Source organism: Scyliorhinus torazame, chromosome 8 (genome assembly GCF_047496885.1).
Source record: "Scyliorhinus torazame isolate Kashiwa2021f chromosome 8, sScyTor2.1, whole genome shotgun sequence".
NCBI lineage: Eukaryota > Metazoa > Chordata > Chondrichthyes > Carcharhiniformes > Scyliorhinidae > Scyliorhinus > Scyliorhinus torazame.
The window spans coordinates 41,012,648-41,034,651 of record NC_092714.1 but is presented as its reverse complement, the minus strand read 5'-3'; the positions used below and the strand labels follow the sequence as shown (position 1 = coordinate 41,034,651).

Here is a 22,004-nt window from a genome sequence, read left to right as displayed (position 1 = left end):
TTAAAACAGAACATCCCCCCCCACCTTCAATTTTAGTAGAGTCGGGCCTCTTGTGTGGTTTACGGTACCTCAGAGAGATTGTGAACATGGAGGTTCCCCAGTCACCTGCTCCTGGGATTCTTTCATTGTCAGATTTATACATACAAAAAAAGCAGTTCTCCCAGTTTCAATAGCCATATTCAGATGCCATATTGTACATTAGATGTGTTTTTAGGGCAGTGAATGAAGCTAGGTTGGCCATGGCGCTCATGAAGATTGTGTAAGTTTTGATCTGCATTAAAGTATTTTTTCCATTGTGAAAGTGCTATTGTACATTCGAATCTGAAGAAAATAGGCATTGCGAACTTTATCTGTTAAGATCTGGAGTGATTTAAATCATCAGCCCTTTAACACGTTAAAAATTGGGGGAAATTAAGATTAAGAAATGAAATTGGGGTAAAATAAAATAAAAAGGGGAATTGAGAAGGCCAGCTGTCTGAAGTGGGTTTTGATATGTGAATTAGCATATCAGTGAGAAAAGCAAATGTTTACCTATGTGACTAAGGGAAACAATGAGGTTTAGGAGAAATAACTTCTAAGGGGAGAGATAAGGGAATTGGCACTTATATGCTATAAGACAGATCCATTGGGTGTTTAACACCAAAGAGAAAGAATGATATATCCATAGTACAATAACTAAAGAAAGGGACACAGTAGAGGCAGCTACCATCACAGCCACACCCAGTTGCAGAAAACAGTCTCCACTGAAATCAAGTCATTGCTGAAAGGGCAGCTGGTTAAAATCCAAAAATCGAACAGAGAAGATTTCACCTTCGCTGAAAATGAAGACGGTTTTCCCAAATATCCTGTGCATGGTAATTATCTGCTGTATTTAGCTCATAGAGGCATATAACGTTAGATATTGATTGGGAACAAGGGGAACCTCAAAGTTCAGGAAACGTAGATAGTTGGGAACAAAGGGGCAACTTCATGTAACACTGTGTGTGTATAGCCATCAGTGTAGTTCAGTGTACTGTTGCAGTGTATTATAATCCATCTTGTTGTGTATTTTTATTTTAAGTTAATATAGGTCCCGGATTCGATTCCCAGCTTGGGTTACTGTCTGTGCGGAGTCTGCACGTTCTCCTCGTGTCTGCGTGGGTTTCCTCCGGGTGCTCCAGTTTCCTCTCACAGGTCCCAAAAGACGGCTTGTTATGACTTTGGTGACTAGAGGATTTTCACAGTAACTTCATTGCAGTGTTAATGTAAGCCTACTTGTGACACTAATTAAGATTATTATTATTCTTTATTAATTTATCACAAAATGACTGGACTATTCCTCCCTGCTTTGCATATCTTTTCTCATAGTATACCAAATTGAAAATGTACACCACTAAGAACCGGTGTTCCACTTTACCCTTTTGGGTTTTGTGATACCTGTGAATTTAACATCAGTGGGTTCTTAACAAATATTTTTTAAAAGGCCTGCAGCTTTCACTTAGAGCAAAAAAAGACACTTACTGCTGGAGTGCATTGATTGACAGGGCATTTGGTATGGTTTGGGGAAAAAAAACATTTTTTTTTGCAATTTCAATCGGCTTCCCTGTTTGTAAGATTCAATGGTCTGTTATTACAGTTGAGCCCATTATGAATGCTTGGCTGATTTTCAAAAATTCAAGTAGTATTTATAGTAACAGTGGATTGTGTTCACATTTTGATTGTCAATTTTAACACATTATTATATGATTATCTACTTTTGATGTGGTTAGTTATTTGTTTTAAAAACAGATTGACCACTTGCGGGATTTATTTTTAAATGAGAGTTTTTTCAGTATGAAGTGTACTGGAGTGAGAGCGCTATCAGTTTGCTAGCAGCTTTTCTCATCTCTATTTCAAAGATATATGGCCTTCCCGTAGTGGTTACTAGGTGATTGGCTATGAAGGACACATGGGCTTAGTGAGCGTTAGATCAACCATGATCTTACTAAATGGTGAAGCAGGCTCGAAGGGCTGAATGACCTACTCTATGGTCTTATGGTGGTTATGGAGAGAGCAAGGGGCTAGGAGGAAACATGAGGAATCAGGGAGCATTGAGGTGGATTGGAGAGTATGAGGGGAAATGGAGGGGTATGGGGATAGGAGGGTGAATGGAGGGGGCATTAGGTTATAGAGGAATCTGAATATGGAGAACAAAGGAGGTTGGTGACATGGAGGACATATGGTAGATGTGAGGAGGCATGGAGGGATATGGGGGGCTTGGCATGTATGGTGGAAGTGAGGATTTGAGGGCCTGCCATCCATCATTAATACTAAGCCAATGTGCCGGTAAATGGAGGGGCCACTCTAGCCTACTGCTCTGACAATCTGCCCAACTCCGTTGGAACTTTGGGCATGGGGGTCCAATTCCAACATGCCTGTCTCCATGGAGCAAACATATGGTGAATGGGGGCCCAACTCAAACTCCCTCCACCAAGAAGATCTGGTCTTCGAAGATATTCTGTGGTACTGTTGCCTGCCTGGAAGAAGATAATCTGAAGTACATTGGGGTGGGATTTAGGCCTCCTCAGACTGGAATGACAGACCTAAGCGGAGGTGTAAAACTGCAGTGACATATGCCTGCCTCTCCCACCCCCATGGATATTTTATCCATGACACGAGAGGTGCAGGTAGACAGAGACATAGAATGGACATAGAATTTACAGTGCGGAAGGAGGCCATTCAGGTCATCGAATCTGCACCGGCTCTTCGAAAGAACACCCCACTTAAGCCCACACCTCCACCCTATCCACGTAACCCAGCAACCCCATCCAACCTAAGGGCAATTCAGCATGGCCAATATATCTAACCTGCACGTCTTTGGACTGTGGGAGGAAACCGGAGCACCAGGAGGAAACCCACGCAGACACGGGGAGAATGTGCAGACTCCACACAGACAGTGACCCAAGCGGGAATCGAACCTGGGACCCTGCGCTGTGAAGCCATAGTGCTAACCACTGTGCTACCGTGCTGCCCTTCACCGTGGTGCATTCACCGAAGGCCCTCCTCCTGCCATCGTTGGGATTTTCCTGTTTTTTTGTGGGTGGGGGGCAGCAACAAGCTGCTGGGATAGGAGAGTACCTGCTGGTGTGGCATCCTGTACCCTTCAGAGGCCCCTATCCAACAGATTTCCCCCTCCCGCATTTCCTCACCCCTTCCCCCATCTCGCCATCCCTGACCACCAAACCAATTTCCCAAGACCTGCCAGCCTATCCCTGATGAGAGCCTGGAATGTATGTCGTACGTTCGTGTCCAGGATGTCTCCGCTTCGGGCACTGCCTGCAGTTTTAGCAGCTGCCATCGCATCCAGTGGAGCTTCTGGGACAAGAGAGTTGCCTGGCCATTTGATTGGCCAGCAGCTCTGGTGGGCAGGCTCTCTCTCAGATGGGGGAAGAAAGTAATTAATGCCCAGGCTGTTGTAAAATGGTGTGGGACAGCCAGCCAAGTGCAGGTAGGTGGTCTTGCCACTGACTTGTATGCTAGGGACTGAAGAACCTGTCCCCACCCCTCCATGTAAAATTCAGCCCTACGGTATTATCACTGTTGAGAAAGTGTAATTGTAAAGCAACAATTAAATTCTTTATGTTAACTTCTGCTGTTAAGTGAATTTCTGTTAGGAAAGGATCAATATCAGTTTCATGTCCAGTGGAAACATCAGCGGGAAGTAAGTGCTGTCAGGCAGAGAATTCAGCTGACAAGCATTAAGCTACAAGCTTTCTTTATCCCAGTCTCATAGAGAGATATTTCAGCTGTTCTCCTGGATATAAACTCCTCCCAGGGCACCAAGACAGAGTGCAGGCACAGATCTCTGTTAAACTGGAGTTAAGACAGCCATTCGAATGAGGTAAGACTTTTAAACATGTGGATTCTCACTTAGCTGAGGTAAAAGATGGGTATAAAAAACAGGGGTGTTGGAATGGAAATTTCAGAATTCCAAAACGCTTGTCCAGCTAATCCCCTCGAGTTCAAACTGTGCTATTGGTACCTGCTACTGTAGGTGTGATCCTGAGTATGTGTGTCATGTGACAAAAGTTATCATTGAATGCTTAATTCCCATGAAGGCCATTTGATCCTCAACACATTTTGGAGTAACATACAAATATGTAAGTAAAAGCTTCCCATATGGCAAGTTAATGCTGGCAGTTTTCATCATAAATGTGAATGTCGGATAATGGAAAAAGGTGCAGCGGAAACACGATGACTTGGAAGATTCTGGAAACAAAAAGTGTGCAGAGACATGCAGACTGAATCTCAGTGTGCAGCAGCATCCAAAGAAAAATGATGCTGCAATATAGGAATCACGTGTAAACTGAATAATTTTCATTTGAGAAGGTCTCCATCATATTGGCACCTTTTTACCAAGTGCTCTCAATAATAGCCTAATATATTTGATGCTCCTCTCTCCATGAATTTCCAGCTGAGGGGGTGGGTGAGCGCCATTAGATTCCTGCCCATTGTGCTCATGAGATGGACTCTCGATTAGGGTAGCACGGTAGCACAGTGGTTAGCACTATTGCTTCACAGCTCCAGGGTCTCAGGTTCGATTTTTGGCTTGGGTCACTGTCTGTGTGGAGTCTGCATGTTCTCCCCGTGTGTGCGTGGGTTTCCTCCGGGTGCTCCGGTTTCCTCCCACAAGTCCCCAAAGACGTATTATTAGGTAATTTGGACATTCTGAATTCTCCTTCTGTGTACCCGAACAGACGCTGGAATGTGGCGACTCGGGGCTTTTCACAGCAACTTCACTGAAGTGTTAAGGCAAGCCTCCTTGTGACAATAAAGATTATAATTATGTATGGCAATGGGGAGGTTTGCTCCATTTCCGATGCTCTTAACTTCCCCAGAAATTTCCGTGTAAACCCGCATTGCGCCATTCACAGCGTGAGTGGGATTGACCTTCGAAGTCTTCTAGAATCAAACGGTCATTGAGTGGATCAATCATTGCGATGGTTGCCAGGCACTGCCCATTATTAAAACTCACGCGGCATCTCACAAACATTTAACAGTAAGTCTGCTGCCTGTGTCAGCAAAGGCCTTAGAGGCAGCAACTACTTCTGACCAAGGACGGGATTCTCCCCTACCCGGCGGGGCACGAGTCCCAGCGTGATGGATGGTGGGAACCACTCCGGCATCGGGCCGCCCCAAAGGTGCGGACGTCTCCGCACCTTTAGGGGCCAAGCCCTCACCTTGAGGGGCTAGGCCCGCGCCGGAGCGGTTTCCGCTCCACCGGTTGGCGGGAAAGGCCTTTGGCGCCACGACAGCCGGGGCCGAAAGGTCTTCGCCGGGCGACGCGGGTCGGCGCATGCGCGGGAGCGTCAGCGGCTGCTGACGTCATCCCCGCGCATGCGCTGGGGAGGGGGTTTCCTCTGCCTCCGCCATAGTGAAGACCATGGCGAAGGCGGAAGAAAAAGAGTGCCCCCACGGCGCAGGCCTGCCTGCCGATCAGTGGGCCCCGATCGCGAGCCAGGCCACCGTGGGGGCACCCCCCGGGGCCAGATCGCCCCCCCAGGACCCCGGAGCCCGCCCGCGCCGCCTTGTCCCGCCGTTCAAAAGGTGGTTTAATCCACGCTGGCGGGACAGGCATTCCAGCAGCGGGACTTTGGCCCATCGCGGGCCGGAGAATCGGTGGGGGTGGGCCCGCCGAATCTCTGGTGGCGGAGACTTCTGGACACGGCGGGGGGGGGATTTACGCCGCCCCCCAGCGATTCTCCGACCCGGCGGAGAGTCGGAGAAGATCTGAGCAATAGCAAATTATTTCTCACGCGAAACGCCTGGTCCTACTCATCAGTAGCAAACGGGATGTCTAAGTTAAAAATACATCTATAATGGATGGGATTTAGAATAAACATGTGCGACAATCATGCCTTGTTTCATCAGTTCAATATTTATCATTGTCTCCTCAGCTTTGTGTCACATTGTAACAGAAGCATTAATCCAGTGGTTTTAAATTGGTTAATATCTCTGTCGGACACCATCAAATAACCACATTAAACATTCATCCACTAACATTGTCAACAGCAATTTATACTGTTTGATCTTTGACTATGGACTATGTTGCTATACACCACTGTGGGGATATGAAATAATAAAAACTACCCGATTTTTTTAAGGAATTGATTATGCCACATTTTTGAGACAGAATTTTTTTTTTTTTTGATAAATATCGTACAACATTCTTGTGTTGGAGGGCTTGTCTGAAATGGCTGATTGATGTCTTTAAATTTGGCTAATACATTTCGCCGCTTTCCACTTCTATAAATAGAAAATAATCCAGCTGTATCCCCAACTATACGAAGCATTTAGTAAAATGTTGTTTTTATGTGTCAGTAGTTTCTTGCGCCTCACTGGCTGAGTTCACAATGTTTCCATTGCTGATGGCAGGCTGAAGTCACTCAGTCATCGTCACAATCTGATCGGGGTAAACTTGAGCTGCTTCTAAACAAGCAAATGAAAAATGCCCGTATCTTTTTCTTCCCCATTTTTATAGATATCATGCTCCCCTCTGCTTCTTGAGCATCTTTTGTATTGTGCAGCATTCCCTGGCCGAGAGGATAGTGAGATAGCAAAGATCTTCTCCCAGACCTCTGCCAAAATACACTCCTGAGTCAGGGATCAGGGACATGTGCAAACTTGTCTCCAAATCCAATTTTCCCTGTGGCTCTGTATCCTGCCATAGTGTATTGGATGTCTAGCACATTGTTCCATCAGGCAGTCTCCTGTTAATCCTCTCTGATCTTAATTTAATGTGAATACTCCCACCACCAGAATGGCTTGATTTGAACTTTGTGATCTAACACCCACATACCTTCTGTGCTGCAATTCTTAAGAGAATCAGAGCTGGGCTTGTAATTCAATGACATTTCGGTGTTTGTCCTGAATTCTTCTATTTGTTTTTAATTAAAACATGTTAAGCATAAACAGCTGCTCCATTTAGGTTGCAGCCTCTAACAGCGGTGCTACAATATAACTGAGACACTAAGAATGCCTCCAGATTGTCTGGTTTTGCTGTTGGATCATTAACGTTGACTTTACAGATCTTTTACTGGCAATGGAGAAAGCGACCACCAAACTATGAATGAGAACCTGATGTAGAAAGAACAGGAAGCATTTTTCCTGCTTGTCCTTTCAATTGGGTACAGTAAGAAGTCATACAACACCGGGTTAACGTCCAACAGGTTTGTTTCGAATCACTGGCTTTCGGAGCGCAGCTCCTTCCTCACCTGAGGCTCCTCCCGCCCCCTCCCCCCAACTAGGACGGCCCCCGCAGCCAGAACGCTGAGGTCCCGCCGGGTAGGACCATACGTAAACGACGCAGGCGGGACTCGGCCCGTCGAGTGCGGAGAATCGCCGGGGGGGGGGGGACGCTTTCAACGGCGCGATTGCCGCCGATTCTCCGGTAGCCGGAGAATCATCGGCCTGGCGTCGGAGTGGCATTGGCGCGATTCGCGCGCCTCCCTCGCCGATTCTTCCGACCCGCCGTGGGATCGGAGAATCCCGGCTCTAATGTTCCAAAATGTGCCAAGGTGCTTCACAGAGGCACTATAAAGCAAACTGGACATCCGGGCACACATAAGGAGCTATTAGGTCAGACAACGAGCAGCTTGGTCCAACAGGTCGCTTTGAAGGAGTGTTGGAAAGGTGGAGAGTGAGGTAGAGCGATGGAGAGTTGTTGGGAGGGAATTCCAGAGCTTAGGGCCCAGGCAGTTGGCACCACTGCCATTGGTGGAGCAAATAAAATTGGTTAGGCTGCAGAGGCCAGGATTGGGGACGTTCAGATATCTCAAAGGGGTGTGGGGCTAGAGGAGAAAGAGATAGAGTGGGGGTGACACCGTGGAGGGATTGAAAAACAAGGAATAAAGTTTTAAAATCAAGGTGTCGCTTGTCAAGGATGCAATCCATGTTAATGAGCACAGGCTGATGGGTGAACAGAACTGTGCAGGCTCTAGGGTACGGGCAGCAGAAATGTGTACGGACTCAAGTTTATGGAGGTGGGAGGCTGACCAAGAGTGTGTCAGAGTAGTGAAGTCTCCAGATTCAAAAGGCACAGATGAGGGTTTCAACAACAGATTAATTGAAGCAGGGGTAGGGTCAAGTGATTTTATGTAAGTGGGAATAAAAGGCCTTAATTATGGCTCAGATGTGGTGAGCATCTCAGCTTCCAGTCAAGTACGACACCAATGTTGTGAGCCGACTGGTTCAGTCTCAGACACTTGCCATCAATTCCACAGATTTCTCCTGTGCATCTTCTAGTGACTGATTCAAGGATAATAATGGAGAAACTGGAGGTCTCAGCTGGAGGTCAGTGTAGGAATCCAAATGTTGACATTTTCCTCTCTCTCTTATTTATCCCATCCGCATGTTTCCTCCTCCAGCCAAGCGTGTGCTCAGATTCTTCAGGGCCACCCTCAAGGTCTTGTCCATTATCACCTGACAGAATACCTGCTGACGTGGTTCAGGAGGGCTAATCCTGCTAATCAAAATGTACAACTTCCGACAGCGGCTCATTACGCCTTACCGATCTGGGTAAACAGTGGTGCACAGAGGTGTTCCTGGATGGTTGTCGTTCAGCCATACATCAGCCAGCACCTGTTGGATATTGGGTCGTTTAATAGGGTCAGGTTCCAGTAAAGACCGCAGAAAGTTAACGGCAGCTGAAAAAACATAATGAAAATGATCACACAGTAATTATTGATCTCTCTATGGAGATAAAAATGCTGACGGGTTAGATATTTTATAGTTTACGCACACCAAAACCAAGGCAAAGCCTACACTTTAAAGATTTCAATTTGTGACAACCTTTTTTTTGCAAACTATAATTCATGTCTCATTTTGTTTTCAAGGGGTTTTAATTCAGCATTAATCCACATTAATATAATCGAGGAACAAACAACGTTATCTCAGAGTACGCGGTGACCCATTAAAGACGGAGATGAGGAGGAATTTTTCCTCTCAGAGGGAGGTGAATGTGTGGAATTTTTTACCATAGAGAGCTGGGTCACTAACCATGTTCAAGGCTGAGATAGATTTTTAATCAGTCAGGGAATCAAAGGTTATGGGGATAAGGCAGGAGATTGGAGTTGAGGGTTATCATAACAGATCAGCCATGATCTCATTGATTGGCGGGGCGGACCCGATGGGCCGAATGGCCTACTTCTGTTTCTATTTCTAGGTCTGACAGGGCTTTGTTCTCCAGTCCCCCAGCTGCATGTTTCTCGGCAGCACACTATTCGCTGGTGGCAGAATTTTCTCTTCTCGCCGCTTGTCAATGCGATTTCCCATTGAAGCCACCCGACGACACCGGGAAACCCGCGGGCAGGGGTGCACGGCCGGCGGGAACGGAGAACCCCAATGGCTGGAGAATTGCAGCCATAATGTTAACAGGAGTTTGTTTCAAGCTCAGTCTATGATTAACCCACAGAGTCGCAGCCTGAAATATTCAAATTAAACTTCAGTCATGATGATAAAATTACATCAGTTGATTACATTTCTACTTCTGCAATATATTAAATACATAAAATTATCAATTTTCATCTGAACATAAATAAGCAGCAAATAATATTATCAGTGGTAAATGTACACAGGAAGCATCCAAGGTTAATATGCTGGGTTTGAACTTTATTAACACTGAGTTTAAAAATGCTCAAGCTAACCTTTTCCAGCTTACATTTCCAAAAATTGTTTTCTATAGATTTTGAATTAAAGTTGAGTATTGCAGCTGTACAATTTTATTTAAGAGTAAAATTTCTCTCCCTCTCTTTTACTACTCTCTTGCTTTCATAGATATAGATTGACATCCCTACAGAAGGAGGCCGTTCAGCCCACTGAGTTTGCATTAACCCTCTGAAAGAGCACCCCACCTAGGCCCCACTCCACTGCAATCCCGTAACCCACCTAACCTTTGGACACTAAGGGCCAATTTAGCCTGGCCAATCTACCTAATCTGCACATCTTTGAACTGTGGGAGAAAACTGGAGTACCCGGAGGAAACCCATGCGGACACGGGGAGAATGTGTGAACTCCGCACAGTCACCTAAGGTTGGAATCGAACCCGGGCTCCTGGTGCTGTGAGCCAGCAGTGTTAACCACTGTGCCACCGTGCTACCTGGCCATTTCCTAAATGCTGCTGTGATCAATGAAGGTTAATTCTCTTCCCAAGCCTCCAACATCACAGTGGTTGCTTCACAACGCCAGAGTCCCAGATTTGATTCTCGCTTGGGTCACTGTCTGTGCGGAGTGTACACATTCTCCCTGTGTTCCTCCCACAAGTCCCGAAAGACGTGCTGTTATGTGAATTGGACATCCTGAATTCTCCCTCTGTGCACCCAAACAGGCGCCGGAGTGTGGCGACTAGGGGCTTTTCACAGTAACTTCATTGCAGTGTTAATATAAGCCTACTTGTGACAATAATAAAAATTATTATTATTAAAACAACACTGTCGTTAGTCAGACATTGGCCAATGTATACTTTTGGGTCAGTTGTTTCCTAGTGAGAAAGAAATAGCCTTCAGGTAGCCTCCCAAAGCCCAGCTTAGATGGTCAAACGTACATTATATAACATACGGTTCATGTGCTCTTGCACTTACTACTGTGAAAATGTAAGGAAAGATGGCACAGAAGCATAATCTTTGATTAATTAAAAGAATCTCAAGTGAACCGGAAATAAAGGGCATAACTTTCTGAAAAAATAACAAAATGCCAAGAAAAACGGTGCAATTCCCGTTGACACCTATGGTGCAATCTGAACCACAATTTTCAGGCACCTAGAAGATTTTTTCCCCCCACGTGAAAAAGGCTGCACCTGAGGCGCGAAGCAATTGATTCACATCACTTCAATGAAGGGGGTGCTGCATTTAAACAGCTCCACAGCACTTGCTCTCATGCAAGCCAGGAGGGTGGCAGCTGCTCCTCGATTTACGAAGGGGGGCCTCAGCCATACGCTGGATGCCATGGAGGAGAGGCCAATTACAATTTACCCTCGAGCTGGCAGGAGACACTCCAGCAATTTGACGACTTCTGTCTGGGGGACGGTGGCAGCACTGGTCAGTGCCTGGTGTGCAATGAAAAAAAAAGATGAATGACCTACTCCGACCAGCTAGGATAAGTGCTCGCTGTCTCCTCTCACACTCCACCCTTCCGTCACCACCAAAATGCAACCTCAATCCCACAAGCTGCCCACCTCGCAGGTCTCCTGCACCCGACCTCCCACAAGCATCCTCTAAACCCAGGCAGCACGGTGGCGCAGTGGTTAGCATTGCTACCTCACGGAGCCGAGGTCCCAGGTTCGATCCCGGCTCTGGGTCACTGTCTGTATGGAGTTTGCACATTCTCCCCGTCTTTGCGTGGGTTTCGCCCCCACAACCCAAAGATGTGCTGGCTAGGTGGATTGGCCACGCTAAATTGCCCCTTGATTGGAAAAAATGAATTGGGTACTCTAAATTTTAAAAAAAGTATCCTCTAAACCCTCTGGTACTCCTCATCAGAACCCCTCTCTGCTTATGAGCAGTGCCCACACAGGCCAGGTGTCATTCATCTCTGGCCTGCCAGGAATCCAGATCACAGCATCCCCATTTGTGTTCCTGCAGGAGAGGTTCGCCCAACAAATTCCGTGAGCGAAGAAAAGATGGGCGGTGGGATCTCAGAGGACACGGATGAAGCGTCACAGCTATCGCCCACAACATCAACCATTGCAGGGACACACACCTCGGTGAGTGGCCTTAACAGGCAGGCTTCTGAGTCACTCCCTGGTGAGCACCAAGCAGCTTCTGATGCACATTAGATGGAGGCAGGAACGTCCCAGGGATTGGATAGTCAGAGGTCTGCTCGGCTCGAGGGCACTGATGTGTCCCAGCCAGGCGCTGTACCGCTTGACGTGTTTGGCCCCAGCTGCTTGAGATGCAAAGGCCGAGCCAGGACTAGCAGGGGGGGTTGCCAGCGACACACTTACAATGGCAAGTTCAAATGGAGGAGTCCCTAAACCTTCCATCTCAGGAGATATTGGCAGCAATGCGTGGCACCTAGGCCAACACTGCGAGAATGGCGTCCACAGTGGAAAGCTTGGGGCAAGAGGTCACATCGATGACGGGAAAACTTCAAAGCATGGCTCAGATCCTGAGGATCATGGCTGAGGGCTTCAACTGCATGCTGCAGACAATGGCAGGCATGTTGATGGATTCAAATCCATGCAAATCAGGTTCACACCGTTCTTGAGCGTGCACCTAATCGTGTCATCAGGAAGAGCCCTGAAAGATCGTGACTGGAAATCTCGCCGGCGCAAGTCTCATTTTTGGCCTCTCGTGAGATTTAGTGGCCATGACAGGATTTGCACCTACCAGCTGAAGCAGCTGCTAAATCCCGCCCAAAGGGATTTACCCTTCTTACAGAAGGGAATTAAAACAACATAAGCCCTAATGGGCTTGAATGGGCCCTAAATTCCAAAAGAAGAAAATAATCTTCAATGACTATGTTCTTATCTTATACCTTCTGTTGTTAAGTACAACTTAATTTTTACTAACCTAGTGACGGCAGACATGTCTATCGCATAAAACACTGGTGCTACTTTAGCCATCACATGTTATTTTAAAATGTGTTGTTGTTACCCTTCCCGCACCTGGTGGTGCATAAGGTAAATTTTCATCTGTTCCCATAGCGAGGTTTTTCCTGGAATAGGTCACTAGCCTGTCACCAGAGGCTTCTAGCTTGAGCGGCGCCACTCACGTCAAGCATGGCTGACCAAGGAGGCTACAGACTGCACCGCAGGACCTCCATTTTAACACGCATGGTTCAATTCAATTGCTGGTGACCTTTGTTTCTGCAGCACTAAATAGGATTTGTCTTTCCACGTAAAACAATTCATATGTCTTTTTAAAACCTTATGCCAGAGCACAATGTTTAAGACTTTCTTATGTTACGCAGCAGCACACTCAGATCAGGCATTCAAATATTTTAAATTAAGCTGGAGTCTGTGTTTAAGGAGGCATATCTAAGCTTATTTAGCTCCATCACTGCAGGTGAGCAGAGATGTGTTCACCCGTTCGCTCGTATGGTTGTGAACAATGGGGGAAATTTTTAGAGTCTGTTCGCAGCAGGTGCAAATCCCGTTATGGCCGCTAAATCCCGTGGGAGGGTCATAACGGAATTTGCGCCAGGGAGATCTTGGTTCGAGATCATCACCACCCCGCTCCTGCTGCTTATTTCCATGAATTTGCATTGATTTAAGTATAATTTAACAGCTTACACCGTGGCGTCCGCCCCCTTGGAATGCGGCCCCCCCCCCCGCCCCTCCCCCCCGGCAGCGTGATGTCATGCCGGCACGAATCTCTACTGGTTTTCAAAAACAGAAATCAGCCATGATGACCATGCCGGTCGTGCAGAGATGCCTGGAGACCCCGGGTTTGAGGGCTGAGGCTGGGCATTGCTCCCTGACACTCTGGCAGTGCCCACCCCAGTGCCCCGGTACAGCCCCGCACAGCCAGAGGGATAGCACTCTTTTATCAGGCATCACCCCACCAGGGTGACGGTGTTAATGGAACCATAGAAAAGGTACAACACAGAAGGAGGCCATTAGCCCTGTTATATTACACTCTATGGGTAATATATCGTTACTCTTTGCCTCGTAATCTATAATAGTCTGATGGTGTGATGATCAAGAAACCACCAATCTTTAACTTGAAGCAAAACTGATTTATTGAATAACGATTAAATTAAATTGAGTTCGCACACTCTACTGAGCTGTAACTGTTAATAAAGTAATACTGAGTCTGTTAAACTATAATCTATGATTAAATATTAACTAACAAAGTACATGTGCTAATTGTCTCTAACCTAAGTAGTCCTTGAGTTGTGATCTATTTCTCTCTCCTGCTAACACTAAACCACTCAAGATTCCCTGAGCTTCAGTATTTCTGCTGGGAAGGTGGTGCCCGCTAGTGTTTACATTACACTGTGATGTAATAATTAACTCTTTAGTGTCATGCCTATATATATATATCATTACATCCCCCTTTTTTTAACATTTCATTTCTATGTAAACCAAAGGAAAAAATGTATAACTATATTATTACAATACATGATATGTATATCTTTGTAATGTATTAACAAATGAGCAACAGGGCAGCACGGTGGTGCAGTGGAAAACACTGCTGCTTCATGGCGCCGAGGTCCCAGGTTCGATCCGGCTCTGGGTCACTGTCCGTGTGGAGTTTGCACATTCTCCCCACGATTGAGTGGGTTTCGCCCCCACAACCCAAAAGATGTGCAGACTAGGTGGATTGGCCACGCTAAATTTCCCCTTAATTGGAAAAAATGAAACTCTAAATTTATTTTAAAAAACAAATGAGTAACAATCACAAAGTTCACTGTAAATTATTAACAAATTCAGTCTGTTTGGTCTTCTTCTCCTAGTAGATCTTAATACACGAAGAGATGATGTAGAAGTTTTAACAGTTCTCTGTGAGTCATCACAAACTTGAGTATTGGTCAAAGTATCATGGAAAATACTTTCATGAAATTGTAAATCTGGAAATATTTTATTGACTTGCTTGATTTTCAGTAGAGCAAGTTGATTTCATCGAATTACTGTTCTGTCAGCAGTCTGAACTATGTAAGAACGTGGAGCTGCTTGTTTGATGACTTTTGCAGGAGCAGACCAACCTCCATCAGGTACCCTGATCCTGATGGTATCATCTGGAAGCAATGAGTCCAGAGTGGTTGTACGATTCTCTGTTGTTCACGCTGAGGTTTCATCTTCCGTATCACTGGTCGATGATCTGGATTTGGAAGAGTTATAGATGGTAGAGTTGTTCTCAATTCTCTGATGTTCATTAACATCAGGTGAAAGTCCAGTCGAAAGAGGAGTTGCTCTAAAAGATAGTAATGCTAGATTGATATCTGACAAAGAATCTAAAGCTTTGTTGAGAAGTTGTTTGATGATTGGAACTCCTTTGTCCACTTTACCATTCGACTGTGGGTAATGCGGACTCGATGTGATATGAGCAAAGTTGGGGCAACACGGTGGCGCAGTGGTTAGCATTGCTGTCTCATGGCGCCGAGGCCGCAGGTTCAATCGCGGCTCTGGGTCACTGTCCGTGTGGAGTTTGCACATTCTCCCCCACAACCCAAAAATGTGCAGGGTGGGTGGATTGGCCAAGCTAAATTACCCCTTAATTAAAACAATTTACTGGGTACTCTAAATTAAAATTTTAAAAAGAATTAAAATATGAGCAAAGTTGTACTTCTGAGAAAAGTCTGCCCATTCTTTACTGTCGAAACATGGCCCATTGTCAGACATGACAGTGGTAGGAATACCATGTCTGGCAAAAGTTTCCTTACTTGCTTTGATGACAGATCTGGATGTGAGATCTGGTAACTTCGTGACTTCCAGATAATTTGAGTAATCGTCGATTATAAGGACACAATCACATTGCTGTGAAACAGATCTATGCCAACTTTAGCCCATGGAGAGGTTTCCAAAGCATGTTGTTGTAGCATTTCCTTGCATTGCGCAGGTTGAAACTTCTGATGCGTTTCACATCCAAGTACCATATGTGTAATGTCACGATTAATACCTGGCCAGTAAACAGTCTGTATTGCCCTTCTCTTGCATTTTTCAATGCCAAAGTGACTTTCATGAATTTGGTTGAGTATCATGAGTCGGAGAGACACTGGAATTACTTTCCGGTCAAGCCGAAGCAAAAGTCCATCCACAATTGTCAAGTCTTCTTGAATCTTTCGGAATTTAGAACAATGCCCTTTCGGCCACTCATTGTTGAGATGGTGTTCGACTCGTTGAAGCATTGCATCCTTCCTTGTTTCTTCACGGATGAGGTTGATTTTCACATCTGAGGCAGGAAGATTTTCAGCACACAGCTGTACTTGAGATTCTACATGCTGAATTAAGTCCAACAGTTCAGTTTCTGAAGTGATCGAGCGTGATAAAGCACCTGCAATTATCAAGTCTTTTCCGGGAGTGTAAATGAGGTTGAAGTTGTATCTTCTAAGTTTCATCAATATTCTCTGAAGTCTCAGAGTCATATCATTGAGGTCCTTCTGTATGATATGTACAAGCGGTCTGTGGTCTGTTTCCACAGTGAAGGTAGGAAGTCCATAGACATAGTCATGGAACTTTAATACTTCTGTGAGTAATCCAAGACACTCTTTTTCAATCTGTGCATATCGTTGTTCTGTTGGAGTCATCGCTCTGGATGCGTAAGCAACAGGTAACCAAGACGTTTTGTCGTCCTTTTGCAACAGAACTGCACCTATATCGTCCTGACTAGCTTCAGTCAAAATTTCCATCTTTCTATTCGGATTGAAGAACGAAAGAAGAGGTGCAGTTGTTAACTGAGATTTTAAGTCGAGCCCTTCCTTTTGATGATTGGTTGTCCAATCAAATGTAGTAGACTTCTTTATTAGATTTCGAAGAGTAGTGGTTCGGGATGATACGTTTGGAATAAATTTGCTTCGGAAGTTTACAACACCTAAGAAACGTAGAACTGCCTTCTTGTCGTCTGGAACTTTCATTCGTTGAATGGCAGCAATCTTGTCATTGTCAGGTCGCACACCATGTTCAAGGTCTCCAAGGAATGTTAATGTCGAAGTGCCAAAACTACACTTGGCTCTGTTCAGCTTCAGACCGTACTTGTGCACACATTGAAATACCTTGTGTAATCTTGAAATGTGTTCTTCGCGCGTAGATGATCAAATGATTATGTCATCTACATAGACACGAACACCATCGATTCCCTCAGTCTTCTGTTCCATAACGCGATGGAAGATTTTAGACGCATAGATGATCCCAAATGTTATAACAGAACCTACCAAAATGCGTGTTGAAAGTGCATAACTTTCTACTAGATTCATCAAGTTACATTTGCCAGAATCGTGGAGATGCATCTAACTTGGAAAAGATTCATGCGTTGGCCATTTCACGAGTGATTTCCTCTCTTTTAGGAATGGGATAGTGTTCCCTCATGATGTTCTTGTTGAGATCCTTGGGGTCTACACATATCCTCAGATCACCAGGAGGTTTCTTCACGCAAACCATCAAACTGACCCAGTCAGTAGGTTCAGTGATTCTTGAAATGATGCCTTGATGTTACAATCTTGCAAGTTCAAGAATCCTTCTCTGAGTGGAGCAGGAACGCTCTTTGGAGGGTTGGGTTGGATTTGTTTATTGTCACGTGTACCGAGGTACAGTGAAAAGTATTTTTCTGTGAGCAGCTCAACAGATCATTAAGTACATGGGAAGAAAAGGGAATAAAAGAAAATACATAATAGGGCAACACAAGATATACAATGTAACTACATAAGCACCTACATCGGATGAAGCATACAGGGTGTAGTGTTAATGAGGTCAGGCCATAAGAGGGTTATTTAGGAGTCTGGTAATCTGTGCACCACAGATTGATCATCCGTCCGTAACAAGGTTTTGTACTTGAATGGAAGAGTACCCATGCCTTTGAAGTCGTCGGGAAATTGATTCAGAATCCCTTGGATGCCATCTTGAAGCATTGGCTGAGAGTGTGTTGCACAATAAATCCTCTGTATAAGGTGTAAATCCTTACAGGCTTGCACACCTAAGAGTGATAATTTGTTTGAGTCGACAATCTCAAATCATAGTGTAATTGAAATATCATTGTTGGAAACTAGCAGATAGCATGATCCAATTGATGAAATTGATTTGCCGTTACAGTCACGTAGTTAACAAGCTGATTTATTTATTTTAGGGGTTTGCTTTAGCTTTTTGAAGTAAAGCTTGGTAAACTCATTGGCAGAAGCTCTAGTGTCCAACTTAAAGATGATTGGATAATCATTTACTTGCAATAACATGTTCCATTCTGTGTCAGATTTGATGGAGTGAAGTGTCTTGAGAGGTGATGATACTTCAGTGGATTGATCATACGTTTTAATGATTCCAAGAAAGAGAGTGTCTTCTAAAGAGTAAACATTTGTGTCCTTTGAAAAATTTGGTTCAAGATCTCCTTTATTAGATACTACACTTCTTCCATTAATCTGTCTTGAATTTGACTTTGCATATTTAAATGCGTGTGTGGATCTGCACTGAGCAGCAAAATGGTTTTGCTTGCCACATTGTGAGCATTGTTTTCCTCTGGCAGGGTGTTTTTTTGAAAGAGAGAGGTTCCGCACCTTGTACACGTCGTGACGTAGACGTCATCACGCACGACTTGTCTTTGCGCATGCGCAGATCGGTTTTCGTCCGTCTCGCATCTTTTCACGAAGTGCGGATCTGTAGGGTTAGAATGCATGCACGCAAGATGGCTGCCATCTGAAACACGCATTTTCTTCATCTACGACACTGCCGTAACACATTGTACTTCGAGGTTCGTTTTCGCGCCCTTTTCACGGAGAAAAAATTCTAGGTACTGATATTTTGATAACTGATGTAAATGGCATTTTCTAACATGAGATCCTTTTACCTCAGCAATCGCTCTCTTAATTTTTCACCATTTATACCAAAGACTATTTGGTCTCTAATCATGGAATCATTCTATACTGAGAAGTTACAAGATTGAGCGAGCAGTCTAAGATCAGTAACAAAGCAGGCAATTGATTCACCCTTGTTTTGCATTCTCTTATTGAATATAAAATGCTCAAATGTTTCATTCGTTTGAATTTTGCAATGATGATCAAACTTCGCAACTATTACTTCAAATTTAGTTTTATCTTGATCTGCCGTATATTGGAAAGAATTGTAGATTTCAATGGCATGTAGACCAGCCATAGTGAGAAGAAGAGCTATTTTATGTGCATCGGTAGCATTACTCAAATCAGAAGCCTCTAAATAAATTTGGATCTGCTGCTTGAACACCTGCCAGTTTACATCAAGTTTACCGGTGATCCTTAGATAATAATAATAACTTATTGTCACAAGTAGGTTTCAGTGAAGTTACTGTGAAAAGCCCCTAGTCACCACATTCCACCACCTGTTCGGGGTGGCCGGTACGGGAATTGAACCCGCGCTGCTGGCATTGTTCTGCATTACAAGCCAGCTGTTTAGCTCACTGTGCTAAACCAGCCCCAGTTGTCGTGGAGCTGGAGCTTTATCCATCGATCCTGTCTTTGTCGAAGTTCTGCAGTCTCAGGTTGGTGCTTCACAAGTCGAATAGCTTCTTGGTTTTCTTTTGCTCTCATCTTACTAAACTAAACTAGTTAGCTAGCTTCAGTATTCCATATGCTTTCTTTGAAACCTTGTCTTCTTGAACTGCTGCCTTTAGGGGCCTATGTACATGAACGCCAAGATCTCTCACTTCCCCCAATTCATTTTTTGGCAGAGTGCCAGAATATCTGGTCAGAAAACCAGGCTGTGCTCCTGGAGAGAAGCACATCGGTTTTCATCAGAACCACTCAATATATCTCAAAAAACAATTGTTAGTTTTAATGAGATTTCACATATAGGAAGAACTGGATCTGGATCCAGATCCTGGAACTTTTTTAAAGGGCCATCGTGAGATAGGGAGAAGTGACATTTTATTAGAATGTTGTGGATTGTTTTATTTAGTATGCTGTCGATTGTTTTAGAATGTTGTGGATTGTCTCAGCTGTTGTGGTGGAATTTGTCATAGCTGTCAAACCGTGAGCAGAGTTTTCAGAGCAGGTTATTAGATGTGGATTGACCTGAAGCCTCCTCAGTGTGCGATTCAGCGGCCTCGTCGGACCCGACTTCATGTCAGGATGAGGCCGTTGAATCTCATAAGACGTCGCAATCTGGATCTCGACCACACTGGGTGTGACCAAGATCAGCATATTAAAATGAGTTGTATGGCTCATTTATATACACGTTCTCCCGGCATCTGGGACTCAACGGTCGTGCTGTTTAGTACTGGTCTACACAAATGTGGACCAGGCATAACAGGACCTGGGAGGGTCTCACAGGCCATTAGAGACCCACGGGTGGTCAGGCCATGGAAGGGTAGCACCCTGGCCTCCTCTGGCACCCAGCCACCTTGGCATTGCCAGCCTGGAACTCTGGCAGCAATACCCGGGCACCCAGGCAATGTCACCCTGGCACTGCTTGGGGAATATTACCAGGTAGAGGAGGAGTGAGGTGAGGTTCCCAGGAGCCTCCCCAAGGTTGGGGGGGCGGGGGGGCGGGGGGGGGGGGGAGAAGGGGGTTGCAAATGGGGGGGGGGGGGGGGGGGGGGCTCCTGAATGGGGGGGGAAGTTCGGGGCAGCCTTCCAAAATGACGCCCTGATCGGCAAGGAACATTTCCAGCTCGCCAACAAGAAAACACTCTGTCTCGGCAGAGAGAATCTCCCCGAGGCCAAATAAAACAGCAAAGTACCGTTGAATAGCGGGGTGTTTCTTGGCGCTGCACTGCAGAGAAACACCCCGTCAAAAGCATCCAAAACTGGACATAGAAATTTTTCAGATGCATTTAATAAAAGGCTTTCGGCTGGATTCTCCGTTTGGGCATGATTCACCCAAAAAATCTCTATGTCCAGTTTCGGTCCAAAACGGTCAGGAATGCATTTTCTTGTTGAGAGGCTCGAGCGGATGAGGTTTGAATTAACGTGGTGTCACCGGAGTCACCAATTGTCTCACTGTGATTGTCGAGTGTGATTCCCGATTAGAATGGTCAAACCCCGATTTAAAATGGCGAACGGAAGAGGTTGATGGGAAAATCAGCCAACAGGACTCAAACGGACAGCTGCAGGTAAAACAGTGTATTCACCTCTGGGGAAGTCAGCCCAGACCGATACCTGCAGCCATCAACATCACAACAACCCAGCCATCTGCATTCTAATCAGCCATCCCCGGGAACAATTGCTACAAATTAGCAATTGAAAGCCGACCCAGACCTTTCGGCGCCAGCAGAGGCTGACACAAAGAAAGGTAAACGACCACCCCCCGATCAAGGAATCGCCCCATTATTGGAGCATATCGAACCAAGTGATTGGGACCAAGTCCAATCACTTGGAACCAGGTACGAGGTCCGCCCCGAGAGGCGAGAAGCCCCTGGGGACTATAAGAATAGGGGCCAAGTTCAACTCGACCCTTCTTCTCCTGCTCGCAACCTTCGAGACCCTTCGACAAGAAAACTGTAAGTGTTACTCCAGCGATCGCTACCAGATAGGCGCTCCTAACTATCGACTTGTACCAGCTTTGAATCCCGCAGGCTCAGACCCAATTCGAAAGACCATTCGTTTCCCTGACCTGGTGGGCCATTTCCAAAGTTAAGTATTGGCCTTTAGTGGTAGGTAGTAGTCTAGAAGTAGGATTATTGTATAAGTATTTATTGCTGTATATAATAAATGAGCGTTGATTTAACTTTTACTAAGCGGTGTGCTGCATTATTAATCATTACTTGAACTTGAACCACGTGGCGGTATCAGAAAGATACCTGGCGACTCATGAGCAAAGGTGACAGAATTAGAGCTAATAAACTAAGGCTAAAACGAGCAACAAGTGCCTCTGTACACACTAGCTGAGGTCTGTCACGTTGCACATCTTGTATGGGAAGTGGGTTGCCGTCGTCACTTGTCGCACATACAGTGGGTAGAGCCTCAGTGTCTTCTTGTCGTTCACTTGAGCTGGATAGACTGTCAGAGTCTTCTTCTGGTGGCTCAAACAATCTGGGTGGACTGCCATAGTCGCTTTGTTGTTCACGTGAGCGTGGTAGACTGTCATAGTCTTCTTGCTGTGCACTTGAGCGTGACAGACCTGCATCGTCTGCTGCTGGTTGCTCAGAGGAGGTTGCTAGACCCTCATGGTCTTGTTCATGCACGGACTGCGCTCTGGATTCTTGCGTTCCTTCCATCATGGAGTTCGTCCACGAGCTCGCCGTGGAGGCTTGTGTCATTCCCTCTGAGGAGTCTTGCAGCGTTCCTTGTGTGGAATCGTGCATTGGTCTCGCTGTGGAGACTGTCATCACGTCTTGTTCATGCAAGGACTGGGCTCTGGAGTCTTGCGTTGTTTCTATCGTGGAGTCTGTCCACGAGCTCACTGTGGAGGCTTGAGTCACTCGAGTCACTTC

At 45.5% G+C, this 22,004-nt stretch overlaps 1 protein-coding gene across 1 annotated transcript in view; it reads right to left on the bottom strand.

The window, feature by feature from the left end:
• hunk (hormonally up-regulated Neu-associated kinase) overlaps positions 1–22,004 on the bottom strand; it is a 100,824-nt gene that overhangs the window by 17,053 nt on the left and 61,767 nt on the right. Inside the window, exon 6 of the mRNA XM_072513436.1 lies at positions 8,528–8,663. Coding sequence (XP_072369537.1) covers positions 8,528–8,663 — 136 coding nt within the window. The remainder of the gene's footprint in view (positions 1–8,527; positions 8,664–22,004) is intronic.